The sequence below is a fragment of the Salmo trutta genome, chromosome 37 (assembly GCF_901001165.1).
Source record: "Salmo trutta chromosome 37, fSalTru1.1, whole genome shotgun sequence".
NCBI classification, from domain to species: domain Eukaryota; kingdom Metazoa; phylum Chordata; class Actinopteri; order Salmoniformes; family Salmonidae; genus Salmo; species Salmo trutta.
Genome location: NC_042993.1, coordinates 2121721 through 2134815, shown reverse-complemented (window position 1 = coordinate 2134815; position 13095 = coordinate 2121721). Strand labels below are relative to the sequence as shown.

At 43.1% G+C, this 13095-nt stretch overlaps 1 protein-coding gene across 1 annotated transcript in view; it reads left to right on the top strand.

Moving 5' to 3' along the window:
- LOC115176429 (RUN and SH3 domain-containing protein 1-like) overlaps nucleotides 1–7838 on the top strand; it is a 16590-nt gene extending 8752 nt beyond the window's left edge. The window contains exons 2-8 of the mRNA XM_029736472.1: nucleotides 7–127; nucleotides 1348–1453; nucleotides 2130–2176; nucleotides 2332–2849; nucleotides 2961–3205; nucleotides 3308–3466; nucleotides 5200–7838. Of these exons, the coding sequence (XP_029592332.1) occupies nucleotides 7–127; nucleotides 1348–1453; nucleotides 2130–2176; nucleotides 2332–2849; nucleotides 2961–3205; nucleotides 3308–3466; nucleotides 5200–5365 (1362 nt within the window). The 3' untranslated portion in view covers nucleotides 5366–7838. The remainder of the gene's footprint in view (nucleotides 1–6; nucleotides 128–1347; nucleotides 1454–2129; nucleotides 2177–2331; nucleotides 2850–2960; nucleotides 3206–3307; nucleotides 3467–5199) is intronic.
- Nucleotides 7839–13095: the final 5257 nt, after the last annotated feature.

Below are 13095 nucleotides of genomic sequence, written 5' to 3'. Positions count from 1 at the left end.
CTGCAGTGTTTGTGCCCCGCCCTGCGGAGCCTGCTCTCCGACGGCCTCAAGCCCCACCAGAGTGATTTGATCTCGGGCAGGAGGCCAAACTCAGCCTGGGGACTGGTCCAGGCCTCCACCAGGCCAGGTAGGAACTCTGGAGCGCAGTACAGAGGTGGGTTACAAGAGAGCATAGACAGCATAGGAGGGCTGTGGTTGTTATACCCCCTGCCTTTCCATATATTTATATATCTCTCTCTATATCCATCTCTCTCTATTTCTCCTTCTCAGACATGATGGAAGTACATAGCCAATCTCTCAATATCTCTCTTCCTCTTTCCAATGTGTGTATCTCTCACCCTCCCAGACATCATGTGGGTTCATAGTACTTTCAGTCTCTCTCTCCTCCTCTCCTCTCTCGCTCTAGTCTGGTGCTCATTATTCTGCAGTGTTGAGTCATCCTTCTCTCTGATTATCACTCTCTCCCCTCCTCTATTCCTTCTCTCTGATTATCACTCTCTCCCCTCCTCTATTCCTTCTCTCTGATTATCACTTCTCACACCCTATCCTTCTCTCTGATTATCACTTCTCCCCTCCTCTACTTCTATCTGATATCATCTCTCCCCTCCTCTCTCTGATTATCACTCTCTCCCCTCCTCTATTCCTTCTCTCTGATTATCACTCTCTCCCCTCCTCTATTCCTTCTCTCTGATTATCACTCTCTCCCCTCCTCTATTCCTTCTCTCTGATTATCACTCTCTCCCCTCCTCTATTCCTTCTCTCTGATTATCACTCTCTCCCCTCCTCTATTCCTTCTCTCTGATTATCACTCTCTCCCTCCTCTATTCCTTCTCTCTGATTATCACTCTCTCCCCTCTATTCCTTCTCTCTGATTATCACTCTCTCCCCTCCTCTATTCCCTCTCTCTGATTATCACTCTCTCCCCTCCTCTATTCCCTCTCTCTGATTATCACTCTCTCCCCTCCTCTATTCCTTCTCTCTGATTATCACTCTCTCCCCTCCTCTATTCCTTCTCTCTGATTATCACTCTCTCCCCTCCTCTATTCCCTCTCTCTGATTATCACTCTCTCCCCTCCTCTATTCCCTCTCTCTGATTATCACTCTCTCCCCTCCTCTATTCCTTCTCTCTGATTATCACTCTCTCCCCTCCTCTATTCCCTCTTATTCTCTCCTTCCCACTACTCTGCTGATCAGGGTTATTCCATTGACTCAGTACTTGTTCATTTCAATTTCAGTCAATTCAGGTCAAAGGTAACATAACATGTTGATTAGATATTGATTTGTTTCTCTGTGCCAAAGCTTAACCAAAGTCTTTCTTTCTCTCGTCTCTGCTCCTTCTCCCTCCAGGGCCCAGCACTCAGTCCCTGTACAGCCTCCAGGCTAGAATAGGAGAGCTGCCCCAGCTCAGGCAGAACAAACACAGGTTCAACGCCTTCCTCCTCGGCCTCCTCAAGTAAGACCTGGCTCTTCTCTCCTAGGGTTTTTCTGAAGTAAGATCTGGCTCTTCTCTCCTAGGGTTTTTCTGAAGTAAGACCTGGCTCTTCTCTCCTAGGGTTTTTCTGAAGTAAGATCTGGCTCTTCTCTCCTAGGGTTTTTCTGAAGTAAGACCTGGCTCTTCTCTCCTAGGGTTTTTCTGAAGTAAGACCTGGCTCTTCTCTCCTAGGGTTTTTCTGAAGTAAGATCTGGCTCTTCTCTCCTAGGGTTTTTCTGAAGTAAGATCTGGCTCTTCTCTCCTAGGGTTTTTCTGAAGTAAGACCTGGCTCTTCTCTCCTAGGGTTTTTCTGAAGTAAGATCTGGCTCTTCTCTCCTAGGGTTTTTCTGAAGTAAGATCTGGCTCTTCTCTCCTAGGGTTTTTCTGAAGTAAGATCTGGCTCTTCTCTCCTAGGGTTTTTCTGAAGTAAGATCTGGCTCTTCTCTCCTAGGGTTTTTCTGAAGTAAGATCTGGCTCTTCTCTCCTAGGGTTTTTCTGAAGTAAGATCTGGCTCTTCTCTCCTAGGGTTTTTCTGAAGTAAGATCTGGCTCTTCTCTCCTAGGGTTTTTCTGAAGTAAGATCTGGCTCTTCTCTCCTAGGGTTTTTCTGTTTGACTTTTTCAATTCCAATTCTCACCTGCTTCTTGTCTCTCGTTCAGCATCAAGCTTATGGATTTCTGGCTGTCCCATCTCCAGTCATGCAGTGGTAAGTCTCTGAAGCCTAAAGTTCATATCCGCAATCTATCTGTTTGAATATTAATATGTTATAACATTATTTCTCTCCTCCCTTCACCCCACCCCCTCTCTCTCCCCCTCCGTCTCTTTCTCTCTCTCTCCTTCGCCTCCCTCTCTCTCTGTCAGATGTGTTGGTGACGTTCTACCGGCCCTCCTCCTTCATGCGTTTGTCATTGACTTCCTGCCAGCCTCTGTTTGAGGAGCTCCTCCTCCTGCTGCAGCCCCTCAGTCTCCTGACCCTTAACCTCGACCTGCTCTTCCAGCACCACCACCTGGAGCCAGCCAATCACAGCCCAGAGATCCCCAGCCCACCCAATCAGGACCTGGGATTCAGGCTCTCGCCCCGGGGGTCCGCTTCCCAAGGCAGGGGCAGCAGCTATCTCGAGAGCCTATCAGAGCTGGACTTTGGGAGAGCAGAACCCGAGGCGACCAATCGTAATGCGAGCTCGTCGTCCCTGGCCAACTCAGGGGTGGGAGGGTTGGTGGAGTCACTGAAGCCAGAGAGTCTCGGTGTGGGACCTGCGAAGGTCTCTGGGGGTCTTGCGGAGACAAGTCCTCAGCTGATGTGGGTTCAGGAGAAAGAAATGATGGAGCTAGCACCTCCTAATGTTGAGGAGGCCAGTCTCTCCCAACAGGCAGGACAGGTGAGCACAGTTCAATGTGTGTGTATTTGTGTGTGTGTGTTTGTTTGAATGCATGGGTGGGTGGGTGTCCGTACCACACAGCACTTTTCTGAGCTGTTATTCTCTCCCTAGGTGATCCAGCAGGGATGGGGGGCTGTGGTACGCTGGGGGGGCAAGCTGGGCCAGAACCTGGCTGAACTGAACCTGTCTGCAGTACAGAACCAGGAGGGGACATCCAGAGACCCCCCAGAGCCCCAGGCCAGTACCCAGGCCAGGAGTGACCCTCCTCAGGTCGATGGAGCATTGGCGGTCCCCTGGGGTTTGGGACGGCTGTTTGGAGCCTCCAATAACCCCACGATACCCACACTTCCAACCAGGTGCGCTGGTGTGTGTGTACGTGTTTGTGTGATAGAGTTTTCTGATACTAGACAGTTGAAGTATCTTACTCTTATCACTGATGTATCTCTCTCCCTCCCCAGACGTCCATCTCAGTGGTTGTCTCCAGGGGTGTCTGTTCTGACCCGGATGGTGAGCAGCAGTTCCAGTGCTAACCAGAGGAGGGTGCTGGAGCCCCAGCAGGTAGAAGAGGTGGTAGAGAGAGAGATGGAGGAGACATGGGACAACCCAAGACCCCTCAGGTATTGGAAATATGTGGAAATATACTGCTCAAAAAAATAAAGGGAACACTAAAATAACACATCCTAGATCTGAATGAATGAAATAATCTTATTAAATACTTTTTTCTTTACATAGTTGAATGTGCTGACAACAAAATCACACAAAAATAATCAATGGAAATCCAATTTATCAACCCATGGAGGTCTGGATTTGGAGTCACACTCAAAATTAAAGTGGAAAACCACACTACAGGCTGATCCAACTCTGATGTAATGTCCTTAAAACAAGTCAAAATGAGGCTCAGTAGTGTGTGTGGCCTCCACGTGCCTGTATGACCTCCCTACAACGCCTGGGCATGCTCCTGATGAGGTGGCGGATGGTCTCCTGAGGGATCTCCTCCCAGACCTGGACTAAAGCATCCGGCAACTCCTGGACAGTCTGTGGTGCAACATGGCGTTGGTGGATGGAGCGAGACATGATGTCCCAGATGTGCTCAATTGGATTCAGGTCTGGGGAACGGGCAGGCCAGTCCATAGCATCAATGCCTTCCTCTTGCAGGAACTGCTGACACACTCCAGCCACATGAGGTCTAGCATTGTCTTGCATTAGGAGGAACCCAGGGCCAACCGCACCAGCATATGGTCTCACAAGGGGTCTGAGGATCTCATCTCGGTACCTAATGGCAGTCAGGCTACCTCTGGCGAGCACATGGAGGGCTGTGCGGCCCCCCAAAGAAATGCCACCCCACACCATGACTGACCCACCGCCAAACCGGTCATGCTGGAGGATGTTGCAGGCAGCAGAACGTTCTCCACGGCGTCTCCAGACTCTGTCACGTCTGTCACGTGCTCAGTGTGAACCTGCTTTCATCTGTGAAGAGCACAGGGCGCCAGTGGCGAATTTGCCAATCTTGGTGTTCTCTGGCAAATGCCAAACGTCCTGCACGGTGTTGGGCTGTAAGCACAACCCCCACCTGTGGACGTTGGGCCCTCATACCACCCTCATGGAGTCTGTTTCTGACCATTTCAGCAGATACATGCACATTTGTGGCCTGCTGGAGGTCATTTTGCAGGGCTCTGGCAGTGCTTCTCCTGCTCCTCCTTGCACAAAGGCGGAGGTAGTGGTCCTGCTGCTGGGTTGTTGCCCTCCTACGGCTTCCTCCACGTCTCCTGATGTACTGGCCTGTCTCCTGGTAGCGCCTCCATGCTCTGGACACTACGCTGACAGACACAGCAAACCTTCTTGCCACAGCTCGCATTGATGTGCCATCCTGGATGAGCTGCACTACCTGAGCCACTTGTGTGGGTTGTAGACTCCGTCTCATGGTACCACTAGAGTGAAAGCACCGCCAGCATTCAAAAGTGACCAAAACATCAGCCAGGAAGCATAGGAACTGAGAAGTGGTCTGTTGTCACCACCTGCAGAACCACTCCTTTATTGGGGGTGTCTTGCTAATTGCCTATAATTTCCACCTGTTGTCTATTCCATTTGCACAACAGCATGTGAAATGTATTGTCAATCAGTGTTGCTTCCTAAGTGGACAGTTTGATTTCACAGAAGTGTGATTGACTTGGAGTTACATTGTGTTGTTTAAGTGTTCCCTTTATTTTTTTGAGCAGTGTATATCTAGATTACATGTTTAGTTTGTTCAGTTCAGACATCAGTTCAGTAGTCATGACTGTCTATGACGGTGTTACGTCATTCTTATGACACTTTTTTACAGCAGTATCACTTATTTTTCTCTCTTTCTCAGGTCAGTCAGAACACTATGCGACCACTCTGGCACAGGGGCGGAGCTAAGCTTCCGGAAAGGGGAGGAGTTAGTGGTTTTAGGGGGTGTCGATCACGACTGGATTCGCTGTCGTCAGGGAGACCGAGAGGGGCTCGTACCCATTGGCTACGCCTCACTGATCCTGTGATTTCAGACACCGTATCAGAGTTTTGATTGTTTGAATATATATGGGGGAGGGAAAATGAAGTCATAAAGCTATAATGTATTTAGGCAACCATAGAGAGGCTGTGGCGAAGTCCCAATGCTCTCAGAGAAATAGTTCAACCCCGAATCTAAGTTCGAGTCACGTTTTTATATCTCTAAAGTAGTCCAAAGTCGTATGTCAGGGTTCCCCAACTGGCGGCCCATGATTTTATTTGGCCCCCAAGTTTTCTGAGCAAAGGGTTAGAATTACTTGTTGGACATAAAAGACTAAAATCAGCAGTAAATGTTGTAAATCTGTTCCAAAGTATTCCCACACATAGAGAGAGATGTGATTGTTTACAAATCTAAGCAAGGTTTGAAATGATTACATTTTTGTCAAATGTTATATCTGTTTGGGCTTCTTGCGGTCAATTTGCAGTTTACAAATTATTTGTGATTATGTTCCAGCCCCCTGACCATCCGTAGCTGAATCTAGTTGATGATCTCTGGTCTAAGTGATTTAGTTCAGTCCGTACTCCGCACCATCTGTTGTGTAGATCCCACTAGAAATCTGCAAAACTCAATCCCTAAAGAACTGTACCATCGAATGCCATCTAATTAGGGGGATTTAATGAAGATTTAATTTAGCTCACCAGATGGTGTGGAATATGGACCCAGCACGACTTCAGACCACTTTTGAAGTGTGAAAACTTCAGACAAACACTTATCTTGGTGTGGACTATGCCTTTAAATGTCCTCCATTCATCATCTCCTCTCTTTGGTGACCACTGATCTGAGAAGGACTGGATAAAGCTTTGTAGAATTCTATTCATAGGTTGCACCTCCGTCACGTCATGCCATTGTTATGAACTTTCTCAAGCAGCCATCGGCGTTGCCCTAAAGTGGTGATAAGTCCAGTCGTTCTGAAATAAGTCCAACTACTGTTTAGTCTAAATTACACTATAGTGCCTGTGGAAATACGGTGACGTTGCTAAAGTAGTCAAATATGTAGTAGGAAACAACTTCCCCAGCATGATCATGTCGTCAAATTTACTTTAGACAGATGGCAACATCATCATTTAGCAAAATTTTGCAAAAATAGCTAGCAAAGCTAACGTTAGCTAGTTACAATCAGGTGGCCTCCCCTCAATTTAAGCTAGTTAGCTAACCTTATACTGCATCTAAAGTCTATCTGGTGACACCAAAATGATGACGAAAGGTTTTCCTAATAATAATTTGCCTCCTTTTGAATGTCATTGTATTTCCAGGCCACTGTAATGCACTTTCGATTAAATCTTCATCAGCGCTTATTGACGATGCATTGAGTAGAATCAGTCCAGACGAACGTTAAAAACTATTGTGACGAAACATGCAACGCATACATTCAGCTTATCCAGACACTTTCAGATCAGCAGTCACTATGGGAAGATGTATAGCCTGGTAGCCAGGTCGGTTTCTGCTCTAGCCAACTCCTTCGCCTCAGACCCAGACCTTGCCGCCAGGCTAACCGGTGAAGGGAGCCATGGTAGAGTATTGGAGCGTAGCCCCTGTTACGTAACGTAGTACCATAGTGAAATGTAGCTGTTTTCTGTGTTCTATTTGACCTTTCACCCCTATTGATCTCTCCTCTTTCGCCTGGTCTCTGAGTGTGTGTTTGACATGTTCCCACTACAATTAATAGTCAGTTTAAAAAGGATAACTATTTGACTGTATAAATATACATATATAAATATAGATTAATTTAACCGAGATAGATAGATAACCAAGAGAAACAGATAGTCAAACGTTACTATAGATACGGTTGATCATGAATCAAATTGATAAGTGATCTGGCCTTTTATCCCCAACTCACCAGTCACTACTCTATAGTCATTATACACACGGACAGCTCCAGTGTTTTTGTCAATTATTGGAATCCAGTGGCTTCATCTTAGTGTGTGTTGTATGCATTGTCTTGACTTCATATCCTTCATATCTTCATCATAACCTGATAGATTTAGTCTCATACCTTTACACTGTATTTATTGTATAATGAATGCTTTGAGTGAATGCAGCAGGGTTGGGCTCAATATGGCAGTCAATTCAGGAAGTAAACTGAAATTCCAATTCGGTGATTGAAATAGGGGCCTCTTTTTTTAATGACTTCTTAATGAATTGAAAAAGAGAAGCTATTTATGTTTTTTAATTAGCTGATTTAAAATTCAAATCACTTCCTGAATTGGCAGCCTTCAATTCGAATTGAGCCCAACCCTAGAATGCAGAAGAGTATCTATCTATACGACACATATCTATCTAAAGGACATTCTAGTATCCAACAGTATATAAGTATAACTGGCATAGCAATGCTGTAACTTCAATCAGTCCGTACCTCTTAAACCTCACTAACACATACTACTCAGTGCTTATAGAAATATCAATGCTTTGAGACGGACAGATAAACAGACAGATAAACAGACAGATAAACAGACAGATAAACAGACAGATAAACAGATAAACAGACAGATAAACAGACAGATAAACAGATAGATAAACAGACAGATTAACAGACAGATAAACAGACAGATAAACAGACAGATTAACAGACAGATAAACAGATAGATAAACAGACAGATAAACAGACAGATAAACAGATAGATAAACAGACAGATAAACAGATAGATAAACAGACAGATATAGATTAACAGACAGATAAACAGACAGATAAACAGACAGATTAACAGACAGATAAACAGATAGATAAACAGACAGATAAACAGACAGATAAACAGATAGATAAACAGACAGATAAACAGATAGATAAACAGACAGATATAGATTAACAGACAGATAAACAGACAGATAAACAGATAGATAAACAGACAGATTAACAGACAGATAGACAGATAAACAGACAGATAAACAGACAGATAAACAGACAGGTAAACAGACAGATAAACAGATAGATAAACAGACAGATATAGATTAACAGACAGATAAACAGACAGATTAACAGACAGATTAACAGACAGATAAACAGACAGATAAACAGACAGATAAACAGACAGATAAACAGATAGATAAACAGATAGATAAACAGACAGATATAGATTAACAGACAGATAAACAGACAGATAAACAGATAGATAAACAGACAGATTAACAGACAGATAAACAGACAGATAAACAGACAGATTAACAGATAGATAAACAGACAGATAAACAGACAGATAAACAGACAGATAAACAGATAGATAAACAGACATAAACAGACAGATAAACAGATAGATGAACAGACAGATAAACAGACAGATAAACAGACAGATTAACAGATAGATAAACAGACAGATAAACAGATAGATAAACAGATAGATTTACAGACAGATAAACAGACAGATTAACAGACAGATAAACAGACAGATAAACAGACAGATTACAGACAGATAAACAGACAGATAAACAGACAGATAAACAGATAGATAAACAGACAGATAAACAGATAGATAAACAGACAGATTACAGACAGATAAACAGACAGATAAACAGACAGATAAACAGATAGATAAACAGACAGATTAACAGATAGATAAACAGACAGATTAACAGACAGATAAACAGACAGATTACAGACAGATAAACAGACAGATAAACAGATAGATAAACAGACAGATTACAGACAGATAAACAGACAGATAAACAGATAGATAAACAGACAGATAAACAGATAGATAAACAGACAGATTAACAGTCTGAGGGATTTGAGACCTGTCTCTTTCTACTCAGCCCAGGGTTGATCAACTCTAGTCTGGTTACTTTTCCTTTACCTCATAGATCAATTAGTATCTTTGATTCCCCAGATATTTAACTCGACTGGTTACCTGGGCATTACTAAGTCTGACTACAAGACAATTGAAAGACTACAGGGACCAGTAGACAATGTGGGTTTCCAGGGCCATAGTTGTACATTCCTGACTGAGACTATCCAAGCTTTCAGATGAAGCAGTAAGCTACTCCCTGATGTACTGTATGTGTATGAAGATACCACGACTGTCAAGCCTATGTGTTTGAGGAAGAGGCTGTCCTTCTCCCAACCATACCTCAGCTCTCATATGTACCTTCCTTCTTTCCCTACCTGTCATGCTAACCCGTGTAAGGTCATCATTTTTAATACCGTAGTAACGATAGTGGTAGTAGAATAACGTTAAAGTAATAATGTTTATTACTATGTTTATTTCTGATTTGGTTGGTAGTTATTCTGTAGGCTTGGTAATGATGATGCATAATGATGTACTTCTCAAAGGCTTCTGGTTTAAAGGAACTGTTTGTTTGCTGTTTTTTTGTTTTGTCACTTGCGGGTGACATGGCGCTTCTTGAAGAGTTCAGGTTACTTGAGGAATGGAGAATAAAACATATTACCCATAAATTCAAATTCAATGGGAATATCGCTCTTTTGATTGGTCAGAAAAAAAATAAAAGGTTACCATGCCAACAAGCCTCTGTGGTGTAGCACAGGGTTAGTGTCCCTATGACAACCCTATGACAACATTAGATTGGAAACATTGTAACTTTGCACTTGCATTACACAGGCTACTTTACCAAATCTTCCACCAAATGCAATGGTATGGCACTGGCTAGTATGTCAACAACCTAACTAGCTAATCCAAATCGCTGCGTGTCTCAAGACAATGTGTAGCTAGAATAGATAGTTGTTTACCAAACAGTGGAGCCACTGTGTGTCATGGCCAGTCACACTAAACCCCTGGTTTTCTAAAGGCTTTAGCTGGGTCACGGCAACAAAACAAGATAGACAACTACTTTCTTAGGCCAGTCAATTGACATGAGTCGTTTTAGAGCTATCTATAATGTATAATTACAGCTTGTAGTAAATTAGGCTGTATGAGGGAGGAGCTAGTTAGTGTCAGCAAGGCCCACCATACAATGTGCCATGCCTAGATGCAGGTGAAGGGTAAACCTAACTTCAGGAAATACACATGGTCTGTGACGGTAACAATCTCAGTATGTTGACATGGATTTTTTTGTTATTTTTGTCATTGATTCGGGTATATTTTCCATTGTGTGAGATAATCCATGATAAATGCATTGATTTGTATGAAAAGCTGTACATTTATTGGATGTGGTATTTATTGACCCTGGAGTCCCTGAAAGGTATATACCGCTGTTGTATTTGTCCCCTCACATCTATCTATCTATCTATCTATCTATCTATCTATCTATCTATCTATCTATCTATCTATCTATCTATCTATCTATCTATCTATCTATCTCTCTGTGTGTGTGTGTGTGTGTGTGTGTGTGTGTGTGTGTCACAGGAGGTTGGTGCCACCATAATTGGGGAGGACAGGCTTATGGTAATGGCTGGAGCGGAATTTGTGGAATGTTATCAAACACATTAAACACCTGGTTTTCATGTGTTTGATGCCATTCCATTCGCTCCGTTCCAGCCATTATTATGAGCCGTCCTCCCCTCAGCAGCCTCCACTGGTGTCTGTGTGTGTAGCAGTGGGTTCTGTATCTCTCTGGTGTGATGTAGCCTGCCCTGTACCTCACTGTTCCATAGTGTACTGTGTCCCTGTAGCGTCAGTCAGTGTCCGACTCCCGCATGTGCTTGTTTGTAAATACCCAATAAATAATCAACATAAACCAAACCTCAAAGTCTCTCATGTGTCTCATTTCTTCTCTATTCCCCTCAAACTCATCTCTGGACCTCAAAGCCACTTCCACTGTGTTTTTTCATTGTTCCCCTCTATTCAGGGACTGATTTAGACCTGGGACACCAGGTGAGTGCAATTCATTATCAGGTAGAACAGAAAACCAGCAGGCTCCGGACCTCGTAGGGTAAGAGTTGAATAACCCTGCTCTATTCCATCGAGCTATGGCGAATGCTTGCCTAGAAAGTATGTGGTACCTCGATATTAAAGCCATTCCAATCAAAGAGCTTAGTGTATGTTTTCATCTGACCTAGCCACTTCTGTCAGAGCAGTGAAGGGGAGTGCATGAGGGAAGATCGAGGGAAGGACTTACTATCTGAAATGAGAAACTATCCCTGTTTGAATACTTTAAATGATTTCCTCATTAAAGTACCCACAGACCTGAGAGGGAGGGATTGGCTAGGCAGCTTTAGCTCACACATGCAGTGGAGGCTCGTGGGAGGAGCTATAGGTGGAAGAGCTCATTGTAATGGCTGGAATGGAATAGATGGAACAGAGTGGTTGCCATGTTTGTTTAGTACCGTTCCATTTATTCCATTCCAGCCATTACAATGAGTCCATCTTCCTATAGGTCCTCCCACCAGCATCCACTTACACATAGCCTACATAATCACATACAGATCAGTGATTTGCTGAAGGTAAGTAGGAGAGAAGGGCCTCAGGCTCAGTCCTGCCTGTCTGTCCTCTTGAGGTCACGTCCTCAGATGAGGGTTGTGATGGAGGAAAACGCTGTATCACCTGGCCATTGGAGTCATTCAGCTTTACACCAGCAGATGGTGCTGTATATAACACATTTACATGTTGGTTATTTAGCAGTGGCTCCATTATGTGTAATGAATATCCCACCAGTTATGCAGCGTCTTCATAAGGATGGAGGAGCAGCGATATTCATGGGCCTGTGATAGTATGAAGGGTTAAGTGCTTCAGAATATAACAAGTCCACAATGCTCTGTAAACAAAAACGCCATTTTATTGTTATTGATAATAAGGTCAATGTTTGAAATGACATTCTGTCAGATGAACTCTGTGGTATTTTCTCCAAAGACAGGTTATAAGCAGCAATTTCAATTGTACAACATAGGGCTGGATTCTCCCCGCATCGCAGAAGTATCACGGGAGATCTGCGTTATAGCTCCATTTAAATTTAAAGGCAATGTTCCCGCGTTCGTGGAGACTGCATTCACGATAAACACTGCCTATGTCGGCTTAATCGGAAATTACCTTTACACTTTAATGCGATCTTCCGTGATACGGATTGAATCCAGCCCAAAGTTACATTTCATGCAAACTACATAAATAACCCTTAACTATATTGATGAATGCTATAATATTCCTAATCACCCATTAGCAATAGTGAGTGAAGCAAATACACAGGTCAACTATAAAACATTCAACTTAGTGTTCAAAGTCAAACTAGAAACTGCACCAAAGAGAACTGTACAAATGAACGGTTACAAATCTCAGATTCAATTCATTTTCCTGATTGTCTGACCAAAAAAAAAAAGAACATTCCATCAGTCAGAAAAAGTATACAGGTGAAGAAAAGAAAGTCATATACAATCATAGCAATATTTAACATAGGTCAGTTATGTTTAACACTTTGTAGCAAAATGAAGGCCTTTGACTATTAACTTTAACACTTAGATAATAACTATCAATTATGAAATTGATTCATTACATTACTTAGGTCAATGTTACTGCATTATCATTGGTACAATATAACGATCTTGAAATGATCATATTCACTAAGGCAATAAAAACTACTTGGTTTGATACATAGAAGGGTCTCTAGCTGGTACTGGTAGTGATATTAAAGTTACTGTACTGAAATCCTTACAGGACGTATTGCTTTTGGAGATTGAACTCACTTAGGCGTCAGTTTATTTACAACATGGCACTTTTACATTAAAGGCTTGATTCAATACGTAGAGCTGAAGAGAACATTAAAGGCAATGTCCCGCATTAGCGGAGACTGCATTCACGGTAATAACTGCATATATCGGCTCAATTAAAAATTACCTTTACAATC